This window comes from Convolutriloba macropyga, chromosome 6 (genome assembly GCF_964194025.1).
Source record: "Convolutriloba macropyga chromosome 6, txConMacr16.3, whole genome shotgun sequence".
Taxonomy (NCBI): Eukaryota; Metazoa; Xenacoelomorpha; order Acoela; family Convolutidae; genus Convolutriloba; species Convolutriloba macropyga.
In genome coordinates this window covers 70,553,709-70,580,205 of record NC_134473.1, presented here as the reverse complement: position 1 = coordinate 70,580,205, position 26,497 = coordinate 70,553,709, and the positions used below count along the sequence as shown (strand labels likewise).

Below are 26,497 nucleotides of genomic sequence, written 5' to 3'. Positions count from 1 at the left end.
TGAAAGATGACATTAAAGTCTATGACAACGACCAAAATATTATTGCACAATTCGGATCTTTTCCGTTTGTGTCCCCCCCCCCCCAGTACATTATGCGCCCCCCAGTTAGAGAGCACGTGTCACTACATGGTAAATAATTATGCAAAAATATTGCACGTGCGTCTGGGGGGTGCAAATAATATGCATCCTCTAAGCTGGGGGAGATCCCACAATTCTATAATAATAACAACAATAAGTTCGTTTCTGCTACCTATTCACTAATAAATTGATAAATAATTACTGGAAAAGGTTTCAAGAGCAAAAAACCGAGCGAGCGGTACACTGAGCCTTCGGGATAGTCGAGCCCTTGAAGGTTAATCGCCTTTGAAAATGAAGGCTTATCGGCTGTGAAAGCGCGACTAAAAGCATTTTTTGAATAAATAGCTCTACAACTGGCCAGTGAATCTATGAAAGAACAAGAGAAATTAATTTACCAAGCAGAAAGACTAGCAAATGTATGAAGAGGGGTCGAAACAATTATATTGTCCAAAATTTGCCGGAGGGGTGAATTTCCTCCAGACAAAATGTTCCAGAGAAATTAAAGCTATAGCTGGTGGGCCACTGAAAAACTCCAATCCTTGATTCGGTGAGCACGCAAGTCTAACTCAGCATTACATGTAGTTTTGCAAAAATCGAACTATTCATATCAAATCAATAAAATTATTGACAGAACTAATAAAAAACAAAAACAGCGTGATTGCTAAATTGATCACTAAATAATAGCAGTCTTGCCGATGACAGTCAAATTACTAACTCGATTTAAATTATGCAATCTAGCTTGACCGTTTATACCTAAATAACACTATTTGACATCCCTAAATACAAAAGCATCAAAATATATAAATCTTGACCCGTAAGATGACGTTTCAACCCCAATGACACTTCAGAGCCGGCCTGCCATTCTTTCAAGCTGTTATCTTTAAATATCTTTATCTTCATATCCGTTACCATACTGTGGATGACTAATTTATCGTTCTTTATCTCTGTTTCAATAATATTAGTAGAAATAATGGAACAATAATTAGCCGAGCACTTGCTTGTTACCTACAACTTATCAAAGAAAAGGTACGATCGAGGCACACCATTTGATTGGCACATAAACAGATTTGTACAAAAGTAAAATCAATTCGTGTCCGCTAATGAACCAAACAAGACCTGATTCTAGTGCTCTTGCGCTTTCATAAACCTGCCATTAATATACATTCAGCCACTGATCCACTACTATGCCGACGTGGAGAAGTACAAAAACTGAAATTGATTTTATTACAGGCAGTCTCCAGGTCTATAGGCTAAAACGAGATTCGAGTTTAGAGTGGCGACAAACAAACGTAAAAGGAAATTTTAGATATTAAGATAATAAAACGGACTTTATCAACTCTTCCGAGTAAACTAAAACTCGGAATAGTTGACAAGTCCGTTTCTTAATATCTAAGCGAGATTATATTACGGTTTCAGAGTTTAGCGCGTGGTTTCTATGGCTTTGACCAATTCTTTTCGTAAAAAAAATTTTATGTACTTTTGAATTCTGCTTTCATTTGTTATCTTTTTTGCCCAATCTTTAAGTCCAAAAATTCATTGTGCCCCGTCAAAGATCCAATTTTTTTCAGGAGGTAAAAATGAACCTTGACACTTCTTTCAGTTGCTATCTATTATCTGTTATGACTTTGAACATATTTATTTTATTTTAAAATCATCCGTTGATTTTTGAACTTTGTCACTATTTTATCTTACTTTTCTCAACTTCGGACGCAGTCTCAGTAAAAACAGGAAAAATCAGTTTTCTGTGGGTTATAAATTAATGTCTAACGGCTTCATGTCCAACTAATGGTCTCTTGAGCATAACTGCATATTTTTTGAATTCTGTTTGTTTCCTTGTTGTATTAGCGCGTTATTTACAAGTGCAATTGAAGGAAAGCATAGTAGGGAAAATGCACAACGATGAAAAAACGCGTATCTGAAAATTTAAATGTTTTTGTTATATAGTTTATGCTTTTTGAACTGAGACAAAGGTATCTCTAATTTTTATGGATTTTTTGTTTTTGCCTATGTTGTCTTTCTTTTTGCTGTTATATGCCATATACCTTGCACCAAGACGTATAACTGAACCTAGATAAAGAATTCATTTCAGAGCTGTTTGTTTTAATGACTTTCAAATTTAGATAAAGAATTTTTTTTCAACTGTATCTTTTTTGCTTTAGTTTTTGTAACCATGTGACTCAACCTCACTAATTAGAAGACTCATTACTTTTGTTGATTCAAGCATTTTTAATTTGTTTCGAGCTTGGCTTTCCGTTGTGACTGAATGCTTCGACCATTAATTTCATAAAAAATTTTCGGGATTTCTATACTGTTAAATTTCTGGGTATCTTTTTGTTGTCATGTCTACATAAACCTTTTAGAAGGAAGACTCTTTGATGTCAAAATGAGGAAAAATGACAAAATACTGTTCTTGCAGGTAGAATATCATAATTATAGTGCCTTGAACAGTGTGATCTCGTAAAATTGTTTGAAGATTTGGCTTCTTTATATATTTGTTGTTATTTTGAGGGGTCATGACTTAGTCTCATTATTAGCGGGCCCAACTGGCTTCCTGAGGTATTGCAAATTAATCCATCGCTGTTTTTTGAAATCTTCTTGAAGTCTGTTATGACTTTTGAAAAAAATTGTTTTCAAAGACATAATTGGGTTTTTGAGCTTCGTCATTTTCAGTTAATTTTTCGGTTGATTGTTTAGCTCAGTCTCTGTAAACACAGGTCACAAACCGTTTCCAGTGAACTATGGTTTAATCTCTGTAACGGTTCTAGCTTTGAACATTTGTTTTTCGGCTTTGTTACTGCTGTTACTACGAGATTTCACAAAATAATTGAGATTTTTTTTTGTATTTGTACATTTCATCGGATTTTTGTTTTCTTTTTAATTTATAACAATAATCGTAGGTCCCATTGGCTTTGAAATTTTGCGGAGTTAAACATTGGATAATGACATGTCTAAATTGCTTTCTATGGAGATATAAATGAACATTTTTGGGGATATCAGTGAAATTAATTCTTTTCAAAAATACAAACGTCTTTTTGAAGTTCGCACTTCTTTGCTCTTTTTTTTGTCGACCTTTTAACCAGTCGCATTGAGGACAGGTTTCATATTTTTTCTAATGATGTACAGGTTAAATTGTTCCGTTTAGATTTTATCTCATGAGAGTTTGATTTCATGATTTTATTTATTATAGAAGTCGAGTTTTGGTCGTCAACAATGTTTGCTGTTTGATATTTATTATTGTCCTTTCTAGTAGTCACAATATATACAACGTTGATCGGCCCTATAGGGTGGCAATCATTATTGGATTCCATTGGTTGTTTATGGAACGATATGTATGTTTTCTATGTAAAGTTTTCTATCTCTTCGTCATTTGGTAGCCAATTAAGTCAAGAACGTGGATGAGCGGGGTCGGAACTTTATGTGCGTACGCACATTACCGAGCCTCCTTGTCCCTTTAAAAATTCTGTAAAAAGAAATACGGATCCGATCCATAGAGTATTAATGAAACTCTAGGGCATTCAAAAATCTGGAAAGATGCAATTCATACTTGCCAACACTTCGCAATGATGCTACAAAAAGAAGATTTTGGTTAGTGAAAAGTTTGTCCGCATCAAAGTAGTGCGCAATGGAAGATAAACTTGAATTAATCTCCTCCTGTCTCACTAGCGAATAGTTTCCTCTTTTTTGTTAAGACTTTGCTTTTCTAAGAATATAGATTTAAATGATGTTAGATATTCAGTAATAAAGCTTAGGCAGTGCCAAACTTTGACATGATGTTGCTTCACATTTTTAAAAACAAATCAACTATAACCGACAACACTCGATCAATAGGCGCGTTATTGGCTCGTCTGGTTTAAAAGTTCCCTCCACGCCTTGAAGTTCCGCTTACTCATCCTGGGTGAACAATTTTTAGGACGGGAAGTTAACTACATCACTCAAGCCATCAAATTCTAAAGAAAAAGTTGAAAACGTTCAAGCAAAACTTTCGCAATAAAACACTCACATTACTATAATAATTGATTCAAACTTCATTCTATGGCAAAAACTTACGTGCTAATATCGAATAAAAAATAATAGGTAAATATTAACGCCAGTGAACAAAACACTGGCTCCAATATCCGTGACGAATTACATCATACACGCAATTCATTCAACCAATTGTATGAGAATAAACAACACCCGAAGTTATCGTGACGCCACAGCTCGTAACAAAGAGGCAGACGTCGAAAGTTAAAAGCCGATAGAAGGTTCTTAAAATCTCCACTTAGCTATCGCACCTAATTCAAAACATAACCGACTTAACGTCGGAAGAATTGCTTTCGAACGACTAGTGGGAGCTCTAATCAATTGCAGCCTGCTTCAGTCGGGGGGGGGGAGCCTAAATGGGACTAAGAAGTTCAATAGTGGGCTTCAAATAACCACATTAGAGGTTAACATATACAACTAATAAGATTTAAAGTAAAAAATGGCACCAGTTTCGGCGCACTTTTCATTTGACATTTAGTATTAAATTGCCGCCAATTGAATTCAGCTGCTTGAAATTGTGATTGAGAGCGAATTTTAGATCACGCGAAACACAAAAAGTCAAGGGCGTAAAAGTCACTCGAAAGGTCAAAATTGTCAAGCGAAAATTTTGCATAAAAAAGACACACACGTTTGCAATAATTGCTATGAACTTCGTTCAAGAGCAATTAATAAAACAAATACTCAAGAATAAGTCTCAAAAACGTTTTGCAATTTTTTCGAGCAACCACAGCATGATGACGACATGAGGAGATCTCCACAATCAGGAGATCTTCGACAAGGTACACAAACGACAAAATGAGCATTAACTCCGAATTCAACCGTAACTTCACAATATATAACCCAGCTGTAATTAACAGCTATTTTATGTTAAACGATCTATTTCTTTCGTTTAATTAGTTTGAAGTTCTGAACAAACGTGCGCACTTATTAGACGCCACTCTGACGTTATTACAAATTTATCAACATTTGCAAATTTAAATGATCATTTCAATCGATTTTTCAAACATTCGAGTTGAAATTTTCTCAAGCAAACCTTAACGTCAAACTTACAAGGAGTTTCTTTTACCATCTTTTTGCAAAAAAACTCATGGACACCACCGCCATCAGAACTACCTGAGTTGCTATTCTCTTAAATTATTTTGCAATTACCAATAATTTTCAATCCAGTCAATTTTCAATGTTTGAAATGATATGTTTGAAGTTTAGCCGAGTTTTGCAATAATGCTTTGAAGCATTATATTTTTGACGTAGTGTCCCATTAAAGTGTCAAATAAACCACTGTAACAATTTGCAGAACTATAACTTCAGAGAACCGTCTGACAAAAACAATATATTTTTTACGAAACTCGCGAATTTGGAAACTATCGCTCTTTCGTTGACTATTTTTGGAATCTATTAACATAACCGACTCAAACGCCCGGCGGGTAGGGATCAATTAAAAATTGCACAACTTGGTGGATTCTCTTCGTTTAGAGCTAATTTAACAACACAATTTATATTGAAAAAAAAAATCAATTTTGGCACCCGTTCCATCTAGTTGTAACTGTCACCAACTAAGGTAAAAGGTTTTAGATTCTGAATGAGGGCAATTTAACACGCTAAAATCACGAAGGCAAGCTCGAAAATTTCAGTTTTAGTGAGGTCAGACAAATATTATTTCAATAAAATTGCAAGTTTCTCCCGATAAATTTTTGCGAGCGAAGACGCGGAATTTAAAAAAAATAATGTTAGCGTTTACAATATTCACTGCTTTTGAAACTTTGTGCAATTGTTTGTTTGAGTGAATATATTGAAAAAGTTTCAAAATTTGTGAAAATGTATTCAATCAACTTTTAAACAAAAGCTGATCTCAATGGCTGGTAGAGCTCAATGTTTCATAATAAAGGTTACACTGTCACTTTTCCTTTTCCATTCCCTTCTTTCACGGCCTTTGGTTTTCATTCTACATTCTGATTTATTCAAGTAGTTCATAGGTCGTTAGCACAATGATCAACTTATAAAAACAAGGTACAAAAACTCAATATCAAAGCAAAATACATGAGACAAAAACAAAATCAAAGCAATTTGAGGAAGCTAGAGAAAAAAAGCTATACCTATTATAAAAAAAGAAACTAATAAACAATTAGCTCACATTTACCCGTTGTTAAATAGAAATGGTCTCAAGGTTTTAATATTCGACGCTGGTAAACTAATTCGAGTAAGCTACTCAAAATCATTTCAAATTAAAACCTCTTCTCCTTTTCGAATTCTGTTCGAAAATGAGAACAAAGCAATCTCCCTATTTTTCTTGGCTAGCAGGCTATGTAGAACTAATATTATATATACATATGATTTCAACGACTTAATTATTGATTCAATGTAGTGAAATACAGAATTGTGAACACTTTGCCAACAGATTTTTGTAAAATTGAAATATACTTTCAAAACATGCAATCGATAATATGCTTTTTTGCATGTGAAGTATCAACCTCTTCTGTTTCAGATGTACCAAATTTTGGAGAGGAAAGAATACCGAGAGTGAAAAATTTTCAAATTAATTTTTTTCACAATTTTTCCAACAAGAACATGCAATGTAAGTTTAACACCCAAATCATCGGTTGTTAGAATTGCGAAAATAAACATACAGTAAAGAACTTCGATTAACAAAATATCTGTTCTATGACAAACAAAGCTAAGAAAATTAGGATTCTTTGGTTGAGGGTTGTCACTGACATGACTTCTTTTTGTCGAAAACGAACGGAAGTGACTTTCGACAAGAGCCTCACAACACAAAATACAATCATGCAAAACACTCGCAATCAAAGGAAACTAATTTATTTAATCTAAATCAAAATAACAAACAAAATTTTTTAATAGCACTTTCGAACGATAACCCCCACCCAAATTAAGATGTTTTGATAACATATTTTGACGCCCAACCACATCAGGCAACGAATTCAACCCCTGAAAAAGCTAAGTATTGCTCTAAAAAATTGATTGAAATGGGAAACAATTGATCTGCACCATGAGTTTTTTTTGATGTTTCAGTATCCAAAGATCTAGAAATTTTACAAAAACAGTCCAAATGTAACAGCAAGAGGGTTCGCAAAACATCACAACAGACTGAAAGCAGATTCAAAAGACCAAAAGACAGTCTTTAAAAATTTATCTTATTATTTACTCGCGCGCTCTGTTCTTGGTTTTTGGGGTGTTACCCGCCCCAAATCCCCCCAGGTTGGTTGCCTTCCCAACCCCCCGCGCTTTCTTTGCTTTCGGTTTTTGGGGTTTTACCCGCCCCAAATCCCCCCAGGTTGGTTGCCTTACCAACCCCCGCGCTTTCTTTGCTTTCGGTTTTTGGGGCTTTACCCGCCCCAAATCCCCCAGGTTGGTTGCCTTACCAACCCCCCCCCCCCCGCGCTTTCTTTGCTTTCGGTTTTTGGGGTTTTACCCGCCCCAAATCCCCCCAGGTTGGTTGCCTTCCCAACCCCCCCCCCCCCGCGCTTTCTTTGCTTTCGGTTTTTGGGGTTTTACCCGCCCCAAATCCCCCCAGGTTGGTTGCCTCCCCAACCCCCCGCGCTTTCTTTGCTTTCGGTTTTTGGGGTTTTACCCGCCCCAAATCCCCCCAGGTTGGTTGCCTTCCCAACCCCCCGCGCTTTCTTTGCTTTCGGTTTTTGGGGTTTTACCCGCCCCAAATCCCCCAGGTTGGTTGCCTCCCCAAACCCCCGCGCTTTCTTTGCTTTCGGTTTTGGGGTTTTACCCGCCCCAAATCCCCCCCGGTTGGTTGCCTTCCCAACCCCCCGCGCTTTCTTTGCTTTCGGTTTTTGGGGTTTTACCCGCCCCAAATCCCCCCAGGTTGGTTGCCTTCCCAACCCCCCGCGCTTTCTTTGCTTTCGGTTTTTGGGGTTTTTACCCACCCCAAACCCCACAGGTTGGTTGCCTTCCCAACCCCACGCTCTTTCTTTGCTTTCCAGTTTTGGGGTTTTATCCGCCCCAAACTCCCCGGTCTCTTTTCTTCCATACCACTCACGCTAACTTTGCTTTTCGTCTACTACCCAGCTTGATTACTATCTCAACCTTTCTGCATTTCCCTTATAGGTGTGGACCTATTGGTAAAAGCTCTTACAGGCAGATTGCAAGTATCCAGCAACAGAGTTACCGGTAATTAGAACTTAGGTATAATTAGGTACAAGTTGCAGCAGTTAGGTAGCAGGTATTAGGTAGGTAAAATTCGGGAGCTTCTAGGTAGGTAAGTTTGGTATAAGTTTGCAGGTAGGTATAAGTAGGTAAAAATTGCAGCAGGTAGGTAGCAGGTATTAGGTAGGTAAAATTAGGGAGCTTCTAGGTAGGTAAGTTTGGTATAAGTTTGCAGGTAGGTAGCAAGTGTTAGTTAGTTGGATTATCAACAATCCTTAATTAGACTTAATTTGTATAAGTTTCAGCAGTTAGGTAGCAGGTAACAAGTAGGCATTTAACAGGTAGGTAACTGGTATATGTAGAAAGACCCAGATAGCGCTGGTAAGTAGCCCTTTGAAAACATTTGTACAAGATAATTGTCAAGCAGTAAGTAATTTGAAGTTAAATTTGTTTTTGCTTATCTGGTGGGAGTTGCATTAACCAAAAACCAAAAACTTTTCTCCAGCACAGTAAAGAAAACAGTCTACGTTTTAGTCATGGTAGACACTCGGTCAACAGCTAACTCCGAGAGCGACCAGAGAGAAACAACTATCTTGGGAAATCTTCACCAATGTTCCAGTGCTCCAACAGAGAGCCTCTCTGAAGAAAAGCCAGAAACACTTCAAGAACAGAAGATGCTCGAATCTTCCAAAATGATGATAACGGACGATATACATTATCACCTTGACTACCTAAACTCCTCGATTGATGAATCAGAAGATGTTGACATACTACAGGAAACAGTTGAAGAGATAAAAGAGAAGCAGCGAAAACTTGAAACCGTAGTGTCTCAATTAATAATCCTGATTGATCCATCAGATCAGAGCAATTGTTCTCGCGAACATAGTCGTCTTAAGATAGAAGTTAAAAAGTGTATCAATAATTTCAAAAAATACGTCAAGGGGAAGTCACAGATAAATACTGGACAGGACTTCAGTCTCAGTGTTGGTGCCATCAAAAGACCGAATTGTCCGCCGGAGAGCTCTAATTTCCAATTATCTAACCCAGTTCAACCTGGTCTTGATATCAGCAATCAGGAGCAATATGCAGTTAGTTCATCAGCGCCCGCTGTGAACAGCAATGTTAGTTTTTCTGCACCCAGCAGCTTACTATTTGATGCTAACGCCGCTCCATCGTCATTGCTTAACGCACATTCCTTCAATTGGCCCACTCAGAGTATTTTTCCTGAAACAAATCGCAACGCATCAAGCAAAAACTTCGATCATCGAGGACTTCTAAACGCGGAAAGTGCAAACCAGTGTTCAACCAGCTCAATGTCAGTGTGCTTCCAAAAATCTGTCCCGAAACTGCACGCAGAAACCTTCAACGGCGATCCAATGAAGTGGATAAAATGGTATAGCATTTTCAAAGCAACTATCGACCAGTCACCCATGTCTTCAGCTGAAAAAATGATCCATTTGCAATCACTGCTCAAGGGTGAAGCTAAAGCACTAGTTGATGGCTACGGTTGCAACGGTGATTTATACGCAGCAGCTCTATCAAGACTGCAAGAACAATTTGGCAATTCAAAGAGAATAGTCAATGCTTTTCTTGACAAATTGTCAAACTTTAGAAACCCAAACTTATCAAATCCGGAAAGTTATACACAGTACTCCTCATTTCTTCTAACGCTCGTCGACACCTTTCAACAACTCGGTTTTATACATGATCTTCACTCTACAATCAACATGAACATAGCAAAATTACCAAATCCAGTCAGACTCGAATGGAACCGTTACCTCCAAGAAAAAACCATGATACAGCCATCTTTAAACGCACTTGCTGAGTGGCTCCTAAACTATGCGAAAGCATGCCGAGATTTACCGACAAACTCAAATTTCCCATCTTCTCAAAACATTGGTGTTCATAAAATGGCTTGGAAAACGTCGCACTCTACTAAAATTATTGAAAATCCGAACCCAAAGCATCAATTTCTGAGTAACAGGGAACAAGGGCAAATTCAGTCTAAGACGAAAGAAAGCGTTAGTTGTCCGAACAAGGACAATTGCCAATACCTCTACAAATGCATACATTTCCAAGCACTGAGTCCCCTGAAACGGAAAGATCATGTAATGAAACAAAAGCTTTGTTTCAATTGTTTTGGACATCATCATGTAGATCAATGCAATTCAAAAAATGTCTGCCGCTCAAAAGGCTGCGGCAAAAGACATAACACACTTCTGCACGATAGTTTTATGAACAAAAGCAACTCAAACGTTAAACCAGTGCAATTTGTTGGCACAGGCCAGGTAGCTTTTGTGGCAGTTCAACTGATAAATGGAAACCAGTCTGTGAAAACATACGCATACCTAGACAACGGTAGCTGCCAAAGTCTACTTCTGAAATCAACAGCAAAAGAACTTGGTCTTAACCTCGAAAAGACAGGTAAAATGCCTATAAGCGGTTATCACACGACTAAGGAAGTTGATTGCTCAAAAGTTTGCTTTGACATAAAGCCAATAGATAGCTCTATCGAGCCTGTCAGGCTTAATGATGTTATGGCAGTACCGGATTTGAACATGTCTGCAGTGAATGTAGCTCAACTAAACGCTTTGTGCCAAAATTATGATCATCTCAGTCATATAAATTTTCCTGAATTTGAACGGAACAATGTCTCAATTATCATAGGCATTGACAACTTAGACTTGATTAACTATAAACAAATTATAAAAGGTCCAAAAAACGCCCCATGGGGAGTTGAAACTCCATTAGGCTGGACGTGCGCCGGTAAAACGAATTTAGTTCTCAATGAGTCTACACAAGTACAGTATACTCAGGTGCAAAACTGCCCTAATATGGACGACTCTCTTTTCAAATTAGTCCAAGACTGGATGAAAGAGGAAAATTTGGGCATTGCATCGCCCCGAAAAGCTTTGTCGGAAAACGATAAAAGAGCGATTGAAATTTTAGAGTCCACGACCAAAATTGTTGACGGTCATTATCAAATAGGTCTCCTCTGGAAGCAAGCTGCATTTCTTCCGAACAACAAATGGTTAGCATTAAAACAACTTGACCAATTAGATCAAAAGCTTTCAAAAAGTCCGATACTAAAGGAAAAGTACCAGGCTACTCTGGACGCAGACTTGGAAAAAGGATACGTTGTTAAAGTTCATGATTCCGAATCTCTAACAGATAATGTCTCCTTTTTGCCTCATCACCCAGTGACCAATGAAAATAAACCTGGTAAGGTTCGTAGAGTTGCAAATGCCTCCAGCATTTTCCAGGTTCAGTCCCTCAACTCTAATTTACTGAAAGGGCCAGATTTGCTCAGCAATTTAACTGGTGTCATTATGAGGTTTCGTGAGAATCGAATTGCGCTGTGCGCAGACATATAACAAATGTTCATGCAGGTGAAGTTGACCCTAAAGACCGACCCTACTTACGCTTCCTCTGGAAGAACAATGGACGCATAGAAACCTATGAATACACCAGTCATATATTTGGTGCAACAGATTCACCCTGCATAGCGTCCTACGCGCTCAGAAGATCTGCTCAGGACAATGCAAAAACTTATCCAAGTGTTCAAAAAGTCATAGAGCGGAACATTTACATGGATGATTTGTATGTTGCCGTATCGAGTCCAAATGAAGCTTCAAACATTGTCCATGAGACTCGCAAGGTTCTTGCTACTGGTGGTTTCAATCTGACAAAGTGGAATTCAAATAGTCAACAAGTTCTTGACCTGCTGAACCCGGATATCCGACTTAATCCAGAAACATCCGCACCACAAAGTCAAAAGGTTCTTGGTTTGTCCTGGTTTCCAGAAGCCGATACATTTGTTATAGAGCAAAAATTGTTCCATAAGATCAAACTTGATGAAAAACGAGTCAGCGTAAATTACTTCGTTTTGTTGCTTCCATCTTTGATCCCTTAGGAATTATCGCCCCCTTTTCTCCAAGCAGCATGGAACCACGGTCCAAAATGGGACAAGCCATTACAACTGGATGAGAATTCTGATTTCGAGAATCTGAAAAAAGAACTTTCGTCTTTCAAGGATGTACATCTTCCTCGCAAACTGTTAAACGAGATACCGATTTCATCGATTGAACTACACACGTTCACAGATGCATCCGAGTTAGCATTATCAGCAGTCAGTTATCTACGAATTGAACACATTGACGAATCCGTCTCAGTCGCATTTGTGATCGGTAAAGCAAGAGTTGCGCCAATAAAACGGATGACGATTCCTAATTTGGAACTACAGGCTGCGTTATATGGTGCTCAACTAGCGCAATTTGTCAGAGATGAGATGGATATTGAAATCCATAAACAAGTTTTTTGGTCTGATAGCACGACCGTTTTGTATTGGCTACGGACTCCTGAGATTCGCCATCGAATCTTCATTGCTAACAGACTAGCCAAAATTTTAGACGTTTCCTCCGCCCAAGATTGGTTCTACATTTCGTCTACCAGAAATCCCGCTGACGATGGTACCCGAGGCTACAACGTTCACCAAATGAATGTCAACTCACGTTGGCTATTAGGTCCATCCTTTTTGTGTCAAAATAAAAACACGTGGCCGAAACAAGATTTACTCTCTGCTCAACATGTTAAAATTATAATGGCAGATCCAAGAAAAGAACTCAAATGCCAAATTGACATATCGCGTTTCAGCAACTGGAATCGTTTACTTAGAGTTGCAGCGCTTTGCTTTTTGTTTGCAGATAAATGCCGGAAAAAGGAATCCAAGTTGTTACTAGCACATTATACAAAAGCTTACAATTACTTGATAAAAAGTTCCCAAAATCAAGATTTTAAATTGGAAATTTCGAACTTAAGAAAAGGTATTGCAGTATCATCTACCAGTAGAATTGTCTCTTTATCACCATACGTCGATCATAACCAGCACTTGCGTGCTCGAGGACGATTGTCTAAAGCATTGAGACTAGAAACTGCGCGCTTCCCGTTGATCCTAGATGGAAATAATCAGAGTGTTAGACTACTGATAAAACATTTTCACCAAACAAACATGCATTGTGGCACAGAACAAACTAGAAGTTTATTAATGGAACTCTATTGGATTTTTAGGTGCAGGGCGGTAGTCAAACAAACAGTTAGACAATGTATTCCATGCAGACGTATGATCCAAGAAGTAGCTGCCCCCCAAATGGCTGACCTCCCAGAGTTCAGACTACCAAGAGAAAATCATCACGGTTTCCAAACCACAGGCTTAGACTTCGTAGGACCCTTTCCAGTTAAAGAACATGGAAGAAACAGGACTAGATACATACTCCTCTTCACGTGCTTAGTAGTACGCGCTGTCCATCTAGAAGTTGCCGTTGACTTGACAACAGATTCAACAATCAATTGCATCCGTCGCTTTATAAGCCGTAGAGGAAAACCAAAAAAGTTCTTTTCCGATTGTGGAAAATCTTTTGTTGGATCAAATAACTCTTTGCAATCCAGTATTGCAAGCCTTAGAAATTCCCAAGACTTTTCAAGTCACTTGCATCTGATGCAGGTCGAAATTGAGTGGGTGTTTAACCCTCCGGCGGCTCCACACTTCGGTGGAAGTTGGGAACGCCTAGTGCAGATATTCAAGTTATCTCTATACAAAGTAATTGGGTCAAGAACCCTCTCAGATGATATTTTGTGGACACTGGTATGTGAGATTGAATCCAATATGAATTCTAGACCTCTAACTAATGTCCCGAGTGAAATTAACGATCCTCTGCCTCTCACGCCTAACCACTTTTTACTCGGAAGAGCGTCACTTAACTACCCTCCTGGTCTCTTCGAATCGCAAAAAGTCACCGTGTCCAGGTCATGGAAATCTGCTCAAGAACTAGCCTCGCACTTTTGGAATAGATTTCTTCGCGAATACATCCCTAATCAACAGACAAGGTCGAAGTGGAACAAAACTTCTGAAAACCTCAAGGTAAATGATTTGGTTTGGCTACTTGAAGACTTCACGCCACGAGGTCTCTGGCCTCTTGCAAAAGTTATAGAAATTTACCCCGGTTCAGATGGTGTAGTACGCTCCGTGAAACTGAGAACTCCACATGGTGAGAAAGTAAGACCAGTCATCAAACTAAGCAAAGTCTTAAAAAACAAATGAATTATTTTGTGTTCTCGTTCTCACGAGCAGATGTATACTTTAGTTGTCAATAGGAAAAGGCATAGAATTTTAAGTCAAGTCGTCTCCAAAAGTTGATGCAACAAGTTACATTATTGCAACGTTTCACATCAAATGTCTAATTTTTGCGATCATTAGTCAAGCATTGTTACCATATTTGCAGTCCTTTTGCGTGTCAAACTTTTTTTGGGATATTCGTTTGCTCAATTTAGTTTGTCCCCCTTTCAGTCGCCCATAACTTTGGTTCCTCCCAAACTTCCTTTTCCAATTATTATATTTGCGATCGATTATCTTATCTTGTCTTATCTTGCTGATTTTACACCGATATCATACAGTACAGCAACAGTTCGTGATCCTACAGTTGGGGCCGAGGATGTCACTGACATGACTTCTTTTTGTCGAAAACGAACGGAAGTGACTTTCGACAAGAGCCTCACAACACAAAATACAATCATGCAAAACACTCGCAATCCAAGGAAACTAAATATTTAATCTAAATCAAAATAACAATTAACATTTTTTAATAGCACTTTCGAACGATAACCCAAATTAAGATGTTTTGATAACAAGGGTTGAAGTTTACTACGCCAAAATTGAACATTGAGATAACATGATTGTTGCCGAATGATGATTATATGTTTTTCCGTTAAAAAGAAAACAAGTTCTGTGCCTAAATAAAGCGAAGTCAAACCAACAATCGCTTAAGCAAATATAAGAGAGTAGGCGAGCAACATAAAACACGCACAAAATTTTTAGTCTTTTGTCGAAACTTTTAATTTTGGAAAATATTCACCGCTCGTTTAACTTTATCAAGAACTTTTGAATGATACCAGGTTGATTGTTATGCGCAATAGATATTGATGGGTGAAAACTGACCGAATAAATAGAGGCCGAATGTCAACGTTTCCCCACAATTCCATGGAGTGGAAACCCAGTTAATCGAAACTTGATATGCCTTGATAAAAAAACATACTAAAACATTGTCGAGATAACAAAGAGCACTTTTAAATGATAAAAAGTGACATCAAGATTTACCAAGATTTTGTCAAGAGCTTTCACGAAATTTAAAATCTTGCCAAGATCTTATCAAGATTTACAAAGTAACGTTGGTCTTTATGTTCTTGACAAGATGTTTCAAGTTTTGCAAGAGATGTCAAGATCATGCATGTCTTATCAAGGTGTATCAAGTTTCGCTTCACAGGGAGCAATAAGCCTGTAATGCAAAAAGCTGCAACATCAATGACACGAGCTAGTGGTATTGTTGTCATTCAAAATACCCAATAATTGATAATTTTAATTCATAATGGCAGATAACAGCGAAAAGTAGAAAATGTAGATATTGTGAAGACAGCAGATAGAATGCAAAGGTGAAGAATTCAAGTGTTAAAATATTTACACATTTACATATATGTACACAATACAATATTGCACAAAGATTAAAATAACAATCTTTACTGATTAACAGAGCTTGCTGATATATAAAACGTACATTAAAGGTGAGACCTAGCCGAGCAAAGTTAATTTGATGTTCAAAGCTCTCATTAACTTTCATGACCTCGATTTTGAGACCGCAGCAACAACTTGATAGACCTGAAAGAATCAAAATTAAGATTTGTTTTACTGAAAAATGCGACACGGTTGTTATCGCCATCGAGAAGTAATCAAAATCTGAGGCGCAGCCGACTTGTTGAATAACTTCAAAAGGGCAATAGCAACCGTTTTTAACCAACTCTCGTTGCGATTGCAACAGTTGCATAATTTAGGCAACTCAGTAGTCAATTTTCTCCTCGGCACTCTTCATATAGCAACATTGGAGAAAAGAATGGCGGAAAAAAGTAACCTAACCCTAAAGCAGAGTTTTATAAGTTTCAAATTTTCATCGTATTCATCGAGCGTTACCAATTTATTCTATCGGTAACTTATGCGACTGTTTTAATCGAAACTCGAGGTGATTAAAAGTATATAGAACCAAGTTATCTGCCACAACAAGACCGATTTGAAATTTGTTGTCTAGTTAGAGTTCCTCTCAAATTAGCGTCCGGTTTCAGCCGAATCTTTCCACTACCGGGCCTCGAACCAATTTCAGTAGCATCGCCATTCTCAACCTCAAAATCTCTTTCCTTATCAGTAATTTCCTGACTCATCAAATCATTGAACAACAAAGCAGCAATTCTATTGAAAAACAAATCAACGTTGATGTTGCATTTAGAAGAAGTTAGCCATAACTCAGCGCCGATTTCAATGCAAAAATCTTTTACTTTCTTTTCCAATTCTTGCAGCTTAAAATTGGCAGATGCTGAAATAGAATCTTGAACTCCTTGGATTAAATCAACTTTGGTGCCGACCACGAAAAACATTGGACTAGATTGATTGTTATGTAACTCCATCATTGAGGAAACTTCCGAATGCCAATTGCGTAATGATTGCACTGGGTTCAAATTGTTGACGTCGAAGGTCAAAATGACAACTTGAGCACCTCTATAGTATCCGTAGGTCAGGGCTTTGAATCTCTCAGATCCGGCTGTGTCCCATAACTGAAGTCTGAACGGCACCGAAAGGATGAGGTAATCTATAATGAGCAATAGCTACATTTCAAAGGTTTATCGATCAAACACATTAAAAATTACTTCGTTTTACTTGTAGCTACTTCAACGCTCAATATAGCGTTTCAAATGACAGGGGATACGGGTAAAACAAGGTAGAGGTCAGTGGACGAGAGGGGGGGGTCAATATGACAATATGAATTTGTCTCACCAACATTTTCGGTGAATCGTAAAAGAGTCTAGTAATGCGCAAGGTTCTAAGAGAACTGTTTAGCGACTTAGTGCCCTCAGGGCTTTAACTACTTATCCCGTTTTGGAGGACGAAAAGCCAGACGTAATTATCAAACGAAAAGCTGGTAGTACAAAAAATTCATAAAAGAGACCAAAATCATTAATATAATTGCTACAACTTCGTTTCAGAGCAGTTAACAAAAACGCGAGTTCTAAGAGCACTTAAAAGTGCGCGCAAAATCCGTGCAATTGTAATTAAAATTGATAGCCAGAACTAATTCTCATAGACAGTACAATTTGCTAGCTATAGAAATGACCAACAATCATCCGGAACATTTGTTTAATTGATATTATCGCCCACCCCTGACCAGTTGATATAACCACTTGAGGAAGAAAAGGATGCAAAAAATATAAACCGGTTAAGGTCGGAAAAATTGCTCTCGAATGACAGGCGGCGCCATTCAATTCAGGGGCTGTAGCCTAGATAAAATTTTCTTTATGGGTGCGAAAACCTCAGCCGACTGTAGGATTCGAACCCCGACCTCCTGAGTCCGATTCCGCCACCTCGACGGAGGTATTAACCACCCGGTATTCAGGCCCTTGTCAACGAGTCTCTAACTATTGGGTTTGTTTGACCAAAAAACTTTATTTCGGAGTGAGAGCAATTGAAGTCACTCAAAAATCAAGAAGTGCGTGAAAAAATCACTTGTGAAGTCAAAGATCATTCTAGAATAAAAGCTCAGAACAGTCAGGCGAAAAAAACACGTGTTTACAATAATTGCTTCTCATTCGAGAGCAATTACCAAACAGCTGATAGAGTGAGGCAAACATTACACAAGTCTTCTATCACAATTCAAGCAACTTTAAAAACCACGCTTCTTACAGATAGGCAATATTATTCTTTAATAACTTAATAAGCACGTATAACTTGCAGAAATTATGACAAAGGCTATTGAAGGCTAACAACTTTGGCTGACAACATAAAAAATTATAAATGCAAACAATATCACGAATTAAAAAATATTAATTTAGAAAATCTTGACAAACCAAACCGCCGCCGCAATTCAATAAAAAAAGCTGAAATTGAACAAGAAATTGATAATCAAATTTTTTTGGCTAGCAGTGAAAAAAATTTTTTTAATGCACGGTAAATTGCGGGAAAATACCCGCTATTGATTTCTATACAAATTTGTACAATCATTTTTGTACAAAAACATAGTTTAAGTGCAAAATATTGATGTCAATTCGTAATTGGACATAACCCTGTTTCTTAATGAGGGGGATACAGTAGCTAGTATCAAAACCATTAAGCTTTAGAGATGGTAACTGAGACTGCAAAGAAAAAATTGAGGTACGGAGCATCTAAAACTGGGCTTTATGGGTTTATCCCGTTTCTGAATTCATTTTTTGGTATTCTTGAATGTTTTCCGGTATTGACTCCGTTCACTTAAGATTGCTTCGCTGAGCACCTGCTGTTTGACAGCGCTTTGAGTAGAATGAGCTACAAAGAAGATAAGTCTAGAGAAGTCAACAATATTTCACGCAAATAATTGAACAAGCAGTGAAATACGTTAAAGCCAAACAAATTTTTATTCGACGAAGGAAATAAAACATACCAGGCCAAGTCCTGAAATACAATTCAAAAAACTGACTGAAAAACTAAAAACTAGTGTACAAGATCAGCAAACCTCAGACATAAAGCCAAAAGAAAAATTCCTTTAAGCATTTAATGGCATTGAAATGCTACCAAAACAATGAGAAAGTTACGAGAGACTAGGAAACTGGTCTAAGATTACAGAAAAATGAAAGTGAAAAAATAAAAAAAATTGAAATTTCTCGATTCTTTGTCATACTTCTCATTTAAAAAAATGTTTTATGCGAACACAATTGTAATCACTTGATATCTAACAACTCCCTAAAAAAATGTTTCGAATGCCAACTTAAGGCAGTAAAACAAAACAGAAGGCAAAAAATCGCTGAAATTCGCTTCAAAACCAATCCAAAAAATTGACTAAATATACTGCTCTCCGATACTCCTCTTCCAGTAAAAAAAGGGCCGCTATAATAGCCAGCCGAGAAGATGAGAGGGGCCAATAACCAAATACAACATTTTTCAATTTATTGGCCCTTTTGTTAGTTTGCGATAAACAAAAGCCGACAAAATTGCTCTAGAATTCAGTAAAACTAAAGCATTCTCAACTGGTTTTTAGTAATCTTTAGTGGCCTCACGTCTGCATCATCGAAAATTTCGGTTTGTCTGCAACATCGTTTTATTTAAATAATGGGCTGCAACACCCACGGTTGAGCCATAAAACTTTCAGGCGACATTCTGCACTAAAAAACAACCAGTGACAAAACATCAGAAAGGCTTTTTAAATAATTAGAAGCAGCACATATTGAAGCAGAAAATATTGTAATAAGTACCAATAACTTTTTTTTCTTTCAACCCCAGATACCAGTATATACCGTTTCATATAGTCAAATGACTCAACTTTTCTAGAAGAAAACTGTCAAGCAAAATTTTGCACAAGAACAACACACTGGACTACGACAATTGCTTTAAACTTCGTTCGCGCGCAATTAAAAGTTATCAAGTTAACCAACCTAGTAGACAAAAATCTACTCCAATGGTGGTTTTGTACAAATCAGTGAACTCGTTTCTGAATATCCTGTAAAATAGGCACGTCTTCCCAACTGCAGCATCACCCAGGAGCACAATTTTTGCATTCATTTTAGAATCTGTGGAAGCGTCCTGACCACTACTGCGCATTGAGAGCACCTTATCAGCAGTGCTTTGGGAAAATTTTGATACAAACGGACTTGGTACACATGTATCCAAAGCGCAAGGCATCTTATCCAATGCCACGATTGTAGCGTCACTTTGCGGACTTGATCCCATTGTTGCAAAACCTCAGCTCAATGTAGAAATAGAAATAACTTTGCAAGTTGTCATTTTTCCTGAAAACGTAGTATAGTTAGGAAGGTATGCTAATGGCTTCCACCATATCAAATTCACTCCATAGCCTCCGTTATTCTCTACAGTTTGATAAGAAGCAAAAATAAACGTCAACTTTATGCTCTTACGGAACCAAAATCAACTTTGTTAATGAAATCGACTTTGTTAAAAAACACCACCCACTGTTCACTGTCAAATGCTAATGCCAAAAGTATCAGATTCATATGCACAAAAACCGAATGGTGCAGTTTCCGGGATCGCTACATTCTTCATTTTGAAAAAAAATCCTCTCGAACATTTAGTGGACAGAAATGAATGTTGTCGACAAAGTTCGGATCTTCTCCGTTTTCGCCCCCGCTTAGTGGGCGTATATTGCATAATATTTGCCCCCCCCCCCCCCCAGATAAATAAATGAAAAAAAAAAACATTAAAAATCAAAGTCAAAAAGCCGCATGTGAACAAAAAACACTCGCGAGAAAACTAATTTTTGTCCAAAACTCAATTTTCTTACTCTACTTTAAATTGGAGCGAAAAAAATCAAGCCGCAAAAGCACTCGCATTTCCGCTCCACTTCCTGTTTTGGCGTAACGAAAATCATCACTCGAATTTGACTTCAAAGATCATGAGGATCTTTTCCGTTTGTGCCCCCCCCCCCCCCCCCCCAGCTTAGTGGGCGCATATTATTTGCACCCCCCAGACGCACGTGCAATATTTTTACATAGTAATTTACTATGTAATGGCACGTGCTCTGTAACTGGGGGGCGCATAACGTACTGGGGGGGCACAAACGGAAAAGATCCGATCATGAAAATGTGTGAACAGATCGTAAAACATATCCGAGACTTGAAGTCTACCAAAGACTTGAAGTCTATCATCCTCACTGATCAATTGAACTGCCTAAAAAACTAACCTTAAATGATAACAGGAAAAATATCAACAGAAAGCCAACTGACAAAGACTGATATAGCATCTGATAAAATTCAGTTGGGACTCCGGAAAAAATTATTAAAAAAACATTTAAGACCTTGTATGAAAAGTAGTTTGCAACAAAAAGCAGCACGTTATCAAACAATTCACTCGCTTATTGAGAAAAAATTTTTCAGACCTAGTTTTCTCGCTCTTTCAAAACCGACATGAACAAAACAACCACTCTTTCTTCTCTCTGCTCTTCAATTCGTTCAGCCGTTTGACCCAAAAACTTAGTTTTCACGTGCGGCATGGATTTATACATCCTGCTTTGAATGCACGAAAAAATATCGATCAAAAAAGATGCTACACCAATACTCCTCTAATAGCGTAAAACAGACAGCGCCCCAATACAATTCAAATTCTTTTGAATTGTGAAAAAAGGAGAGCACCTAAATAATAGCCGTTGAGAGGCTGACGGCGGCTACTAACAACTAAACCCAGTGACCTTTCTCAGGCAATCTTTAAAAGCAGCTGCAAATTTTACAAATATAAACCACAACAGGTTTGTTGAATCCAACTCGACAGTAACCAAAACAGTGCAACAAATTAAAAAAAAAGGCCCTTAGAAGAATCAAGTGCTTTTTCAACATCAGCAGAATTTTTTTCAACAACCAATGTATGCAAATAGTCACCCTATGCAACAACTTTTTCAAATTTTATTTGGCAGCAGTTTTTGACAACCGATTTTTGTCAAATCGTTATGACCTTTGCAAATTGAAGACAAAACTGATCTACAAATATAAAGCTATTAAAATATTTTAAAAAAACATAGCAGGCAGATAGCCGCGATAGCTTCGAAGATCTGCATAAAAATTCCTTTTCAATAAATGCTGCTATAGCGATGTTATGGTTTGATTAAGAACTTGTATAATTTATTGCTTCTTCCATTAGCTTCTCCTGAAAAACCTTCAATTAGAGTAACATACACTCACTTGAACTTATCGCCTTGAACTAAAGCAAAAAAAAAGTCTAAAGCAATTTGTGAGTGAGGAAGTCATTTTTGAGAGTGCGGTAAGTCACATGTGACCAAATACTTAATCACTTGAATGAATCACTCCACTAAGAGTGGAAAAGACGTCACGCATGAACGAACGAACCAATAGCAGATTTCCAGTGATTGTGACGTCATATGGTCGTATCAAAAAACTTGATGAAATAAAAAACATAGAAGGGCGTCCCTGACACAAAGAATTTCCATTGACTAAACAAAAAAACTTGACCCAGAATGGACTAAGAATGAATAGGTAAAACCATTTAGAACATAAACAGATCAAAAAATCAAAATAAAAAAAATCAATGTCAAAATGACGAATAAGAACAAAAAAACCATTAGCCAGAAAGCGAATTTTCGTTCAAACACCTGTTTCTCACTCCACTTTTAAATTAGATCGAAAAAACTCTACGCCACAAAACCACTCGCTCTTTCGCAAAAACGTTTCGACAAAGTTCGTTCTCATTTAATAAACGACTGCAATAGACAAACATAAACGGCAGATTGCCGGAAAATAGCCGCGATAGACGCTTGTGGCGTTACATGAATTGAAACAACTATAGAAATAAAATAGACATATCTACCACCAGTCCTTTAATAGACCACTAGACTTTTTGGGTTAGCTTCGGACTGTCATTTTATGAGACACATAAGCTCTATAAGGAGAAATCCCTAATAGGGCTTTTTAAAATTAGGATCTTTTCCGTTTGTCCCCCCTCAGCTTAGTTGGCGCATATTATTTGTACCCCCGAGAAGCACGTGCAATATTTGGGGGGGGGGGCACAAACGGAAAAGATCCCAAAATTAATATTCGAAATCAAAAACTCAAGACTCTAATATTCAAGAATTAGGGCATATGTTTGGCACTACTTAGATGCACACTATTGACCTTTAATAAGTAAATGTTCATAAAATTTAAAGTTTCATAAGTAATCTCAGAAGTTATTTTTTTGAGTGAGGTAAGTCATTGAAAAAGTCAATTCCAAGAAGTCACGGTAAAACAAAACAAAAATCTGTTAGACGAAGTAAAAAAATTAAGAGCGCTAAAATAGCCGCCTAGAATTGAGGACGCGGCTGTTAAAAAAGCGAAAAAAAATAGTTCGCAGAGAAAACCGAGGAAAGGGAAAAGAAATGAAGGACCAAGTAAATTTTCTACCAAAACAGTTGAAAAATGAACAAAAGAATCCAGAAAATGCTAAAAAGCTGTCTCTCCGCAATTATTTGGAGCATAAATTTTACTACTGCTTCTGTTCAGGCACTTATCAATCCACCTAGCAAAGCTATCAAACAACAAAAAAATTCGAAGAACGAATAAAAGAACCCGAACAAATTCAGAAATTTGTACTATTTATATCAGTGAAAAGTGCCCTCTCTGACCTGCAATGGCACCTTGGGGAATAAAACCTACAAAATAGCTCCAAACGAAATATTGAACAAGAAAAAATATAGCGAGAAGTTTAAAACGAGCAAAAATGTTCAACAAACTTACTAAAAAAAGACCAAAAATCGCTAAGTTCACTTAATCATCTTTAAAAATACAACTCGAAATCAATAACTATTATATAGAAACCTAACCAAGCCCCCTAACACAACTAATTTGAATCACTGAACTCCCCAAATGCTAAAAATGAAAAAAAACTGCAAGAAAGCGTACATGGCAAAATGGTAAGTAAAATCAGCTCAAACTGAATCTAAAAAATAATTTTTTTGATTCACATGGTCAAAAAACTTTCAAACGCACTTATACTAGTTTGGGTAAACGATAGAAACATCTTTGACAGAGAAATTTGAGTTCAAACTTCTTTTCTCGCTCTCTCATTTCCTGTTTTAAAGACTCCAACAGCATTACCGGCAAAAAAGACGCTCCACTGATACTCCTCTTCGAGTCGTAAAAAAAGACTGCCCCAATACAATTCAAATTCTTTGAATTATAAAAACTAAGAGAAGGCCAATAGTATCACCAGCTACCGCTTCGCGGCTATTAAACATAACCGACTTAGGTCAAGCGAATTGCTCTCAAACGACCGGCGATTAGTTGGCTTCGTCAGTAGCTAGCCACGATTCAGAGAGGCTAGCGTTAGCTTGATTCAACTTTTAGTTTTCAAGCTTTGTTAGTAAACAAATCCAAAAAACTGATAATTTAAAAATTTGCAAAATACTGCAAATTTAAAAGAACAGCTTCCAGACTTCGCAGTAAAAATGTTCAAAACTACTCTTTTCTCTCTAGATTTATGTCAAGAAATCCATCTGCAGAATTGAAAAATTTTGTTTGCCAGTAGTGATCGTTAAACTAGACAAAAACATTCAAAATTTTTGAAAACAATCGCACATTATAAAATCCTGATGAAATTCAAGATATTAAAATCTTCAAAACCATTTCATTGTCTCAGGAGACAATCCAGTATCCCTATTTCAAGCTTTAAATAGTTCTACTGGCTCATAGAGATCCATAAAATTGATAATTTTCGGAAAATTTGAAAAAAAATTTATCAAAAAAAACTAAAGCTGCAGTCATTAAAAAAATGATAACCATTCCAGTAACTCTAGAAACTATGCGACAGCTTATCATGACGCCTTGGAGGAGGTCCCTAGGACCCTGGTCACGGAAAAAAATGATAAAAAAAATCCGAAGGGATTAAAAAACTTGAAAAAATTGCAAATATTTTTTTTTAAAACCGCTGATATTAAAATCTTGAGAAATATTCCATTATATCTAGAAGAAATACAGTAACCTATAATTAAACCTTAGGAGGTTTTGTGGCTCTTGAGATTGGAAAAACAAAAAAATGACAAAAAATTTTAAAACTTGAAAAAAATTAAAAAGTTGCATAAAAAACCGCCAAAATTTGTGATAAAAAATTTGTATTTAATCAATGGCCAGAAAAAATTTTCAATAACCTATTATCAAACCCTAACGGAAAATTTCTGTTGGGCTGAAATCTGAATAATGAGAAGCAAATTTTGAAAAAAAAAATGCTAACATTCGTGGTGTTGAATTCTTGAAAAACAATCCATTACATTTAGAAACTAAAAAGTAACATAATTTCACACCCTAGAGGAGGTTTCTCGGCTCTTTAGACTAGAGAAACCTAAAAACCGACTAAAAATTTTCCAAAATCTTAAAAATGCAAGTTTTAGCAAAAAATGATAAACATAACCGACTAACGTCGGGCGAATTGCTCTCAAACGACCAGCGAGCGGTTGACTTCATCAACAGCTAGCCACGCTTTAGTGGGACCAGTTTTATCTTGATTTGACAAAAACTTTTAGTTTTCTAGTCTTTTTAGTAAAAAAAATCAAATAAAAATCTGATATTTTAAAAATTTATTTTGCAGTGAAAATGTTCAAAACTATTTTTTGTCTCTGAAGTTATGTCAGGGAATCCATCTAAAAGACTTGAAAAGCTTCGTTGGCCAGTAATGATTGCTAAACTCCTACTAAAATTCAAAGTATTAAAATATTCAAAAACATTCCATTGTCTCAAGAGACTATCCAGTATCCCTATTTTAAGCTTTAAATAGTTTCCTGGGTCATCGAGATCCATGAACTTGGAACATGATAAAAATTTGAAAATTAAATTTTATCAAAAAATTGCTGAGCTGGAGTCATTAAAATACTGATAACCATTCCATTGACTCTAGAAACTATGCATTAGGTTATCATCAAGCCTTGGATGAGGTCCCTAGGACCCTGGTGCCGGAAAAAATATAAAAAAGAAAAAATTTAGAAAAAAAACTTGAAAAAATTGCAAATATATTTTAAAAATTGCTTATATTAAAATCCTGAAAACCATTCCATTACATCTAGAAGCAATGTAGCAACCTATAATCAAATCCTAGAGGAGTTTATGTGGCTCTTGAGGCTGGAGAAACCTATAAAATGACAAAGTTTTATAAAAAAAAATCGCTAAAATCTGATATTAAAAAAATGAAAGCTATCCAAAACAGTTTGAGCTGAAACAGAGCTAAAAGGCTCTAAGAGCACTTAATGCCCGCTGGGCGCTACCTGTTTATCCCATTTTTGAGGACGAAAAGTCAAAAGCGTCAGACGAAAAACCGGTCAAGTGAAAAATCGCATAAAAAAAGACCGACAGGACTAATATAATTGCTACAAACTTCGTTTGAGAGCAATTAAAAATTTTCAAATTGAAAAATTGAAAGCTGTTCCATGGCGAAAAGAATTTTTCAGTAACTTATTATCAAACCGTTAAGAAAGTTTTCTCGCCCCTGCGTCTTGAAAAACGTGGACAATGAAAAATAAATGTCAAAAAAATTGAGAAAATTTTCAGCAGTGGGGTGGGTGAGCAACATCGCGGTGGGGGGGGGGGGGGGGGTTGCTATCGGTGGGGGGGGGGGGTCAACAGTGGGGGTGTCGTCAACCTCTAAGAACCGCCCTTCACTACATAAGTATAAGAATCCAAAACAGTTTGAGCTGAAACAGAGCTGAAAGGCTCTAAGAGCACTTAATGCCTGCTGGGC

General features: G+C 37.1%; 2 protein-coding genes across 3 annotated transcripts; one reads left to right on the top strand and one right to left on the bottom strand.

Moving 5' to 3' along the window:
- The first annotated feature begins 8,750 nt into the window (after nucleotides 1-8,750).
- Nucleotides 8,751-14,311, top strand: LOC142341391 (uncharacterized). The gene is made up of 6 exons (XM_075392319.1): nucleotides 8,751-9,729; nucleotides 10,498-11,436; nucleotides 11,604-12,085; nucleotides 12,128-12,725; nucleotides 13,047-13,186; nucleotides 13,715-14,311. The coding sequence occupies exons 1-6, from the start codon at nucleotides 8,751-8,753 to the stop codon at nucleotides 14,309-14,311; spliced, it is 3,735 nt and encodes a 1,244-aa protein (XP_075248434.1).
- A 1,299-nt stretch (nucleotides 14,312-15,610) lies between these two features.
- LOC142341169 (uncharacterized) lies at nucleotides 15,611-20,057 on the bottom strand. Of its 2 annotated transcripts, XM_075392071.1 has the most exons (3): nucleotides 19,708-20,057; nucleotides 16,588-16,898; nucleotides 15,611-15,919 (listed from the first exon to the last, which is right to left on the bottom strand). In XM_075392071.1, exons 1-3 carry the CDS (start codon nucleotides 20,000-20,002, stop codon nucleotides 15,878-15,880), a joined length of 648 nt encoding a protein of 215 aa, XP_075248186.1. In that variant the 5' UTR covers nucleotides 20,003-20,057; the 3' UTR covers nucleotides 15,611-15,877. The 2 variants fall into 2 exon arrangements, with proteins under 2 accessions (XP_075248186.1, XP_075248185.1); XM_075392070.1 differs by lacking the exon at nucleotides 15,611-15,919 and having other exon boundaries at nucleotides 16,265-16,898.
- Nucleotides 20,058-26,497: the final 6,440 nt, after the last annotated feature.

Bases quoted from the DNA above. Each gene is read 5' to 3' on its own strand.
- LOC142341391 (XM_075392319.1), top strand. From the start codon at position 8,751: ATGGTAGACACTCGGTCAACAGCTAACTCCGAGAGCGACCAGAGAGAA. The intron at 12,086-12,127 runs GTAAATTACTTC...TTGATCCCTTAG, and splicing joins TTGATGAAAAACGAGTCAGC to GAATTATCGCCCCCTTTTCT. The intron at 13,187-13,714 runs GTTAGACTACTG...CATCTGATGCAG, and splicing joins TAGATGGAAATAATCAGAGT to GTCGAAATTGAGTGGGTGTT.
- LOC142341169 (XM_075392070.1), bottom strand. From the start codon at position 20,002: ATGGGATCAAGTCCGCAAAGTGACGCTACAATCGTGGCATTGGATAAG. The intron at 16,899-19,707 runs GTTGGTTAACTT...TGCTCATTATAG, and splicing joins AGTAGATTTTTGTCTACTAG to ATTACCTCATCCTTTCGGTG.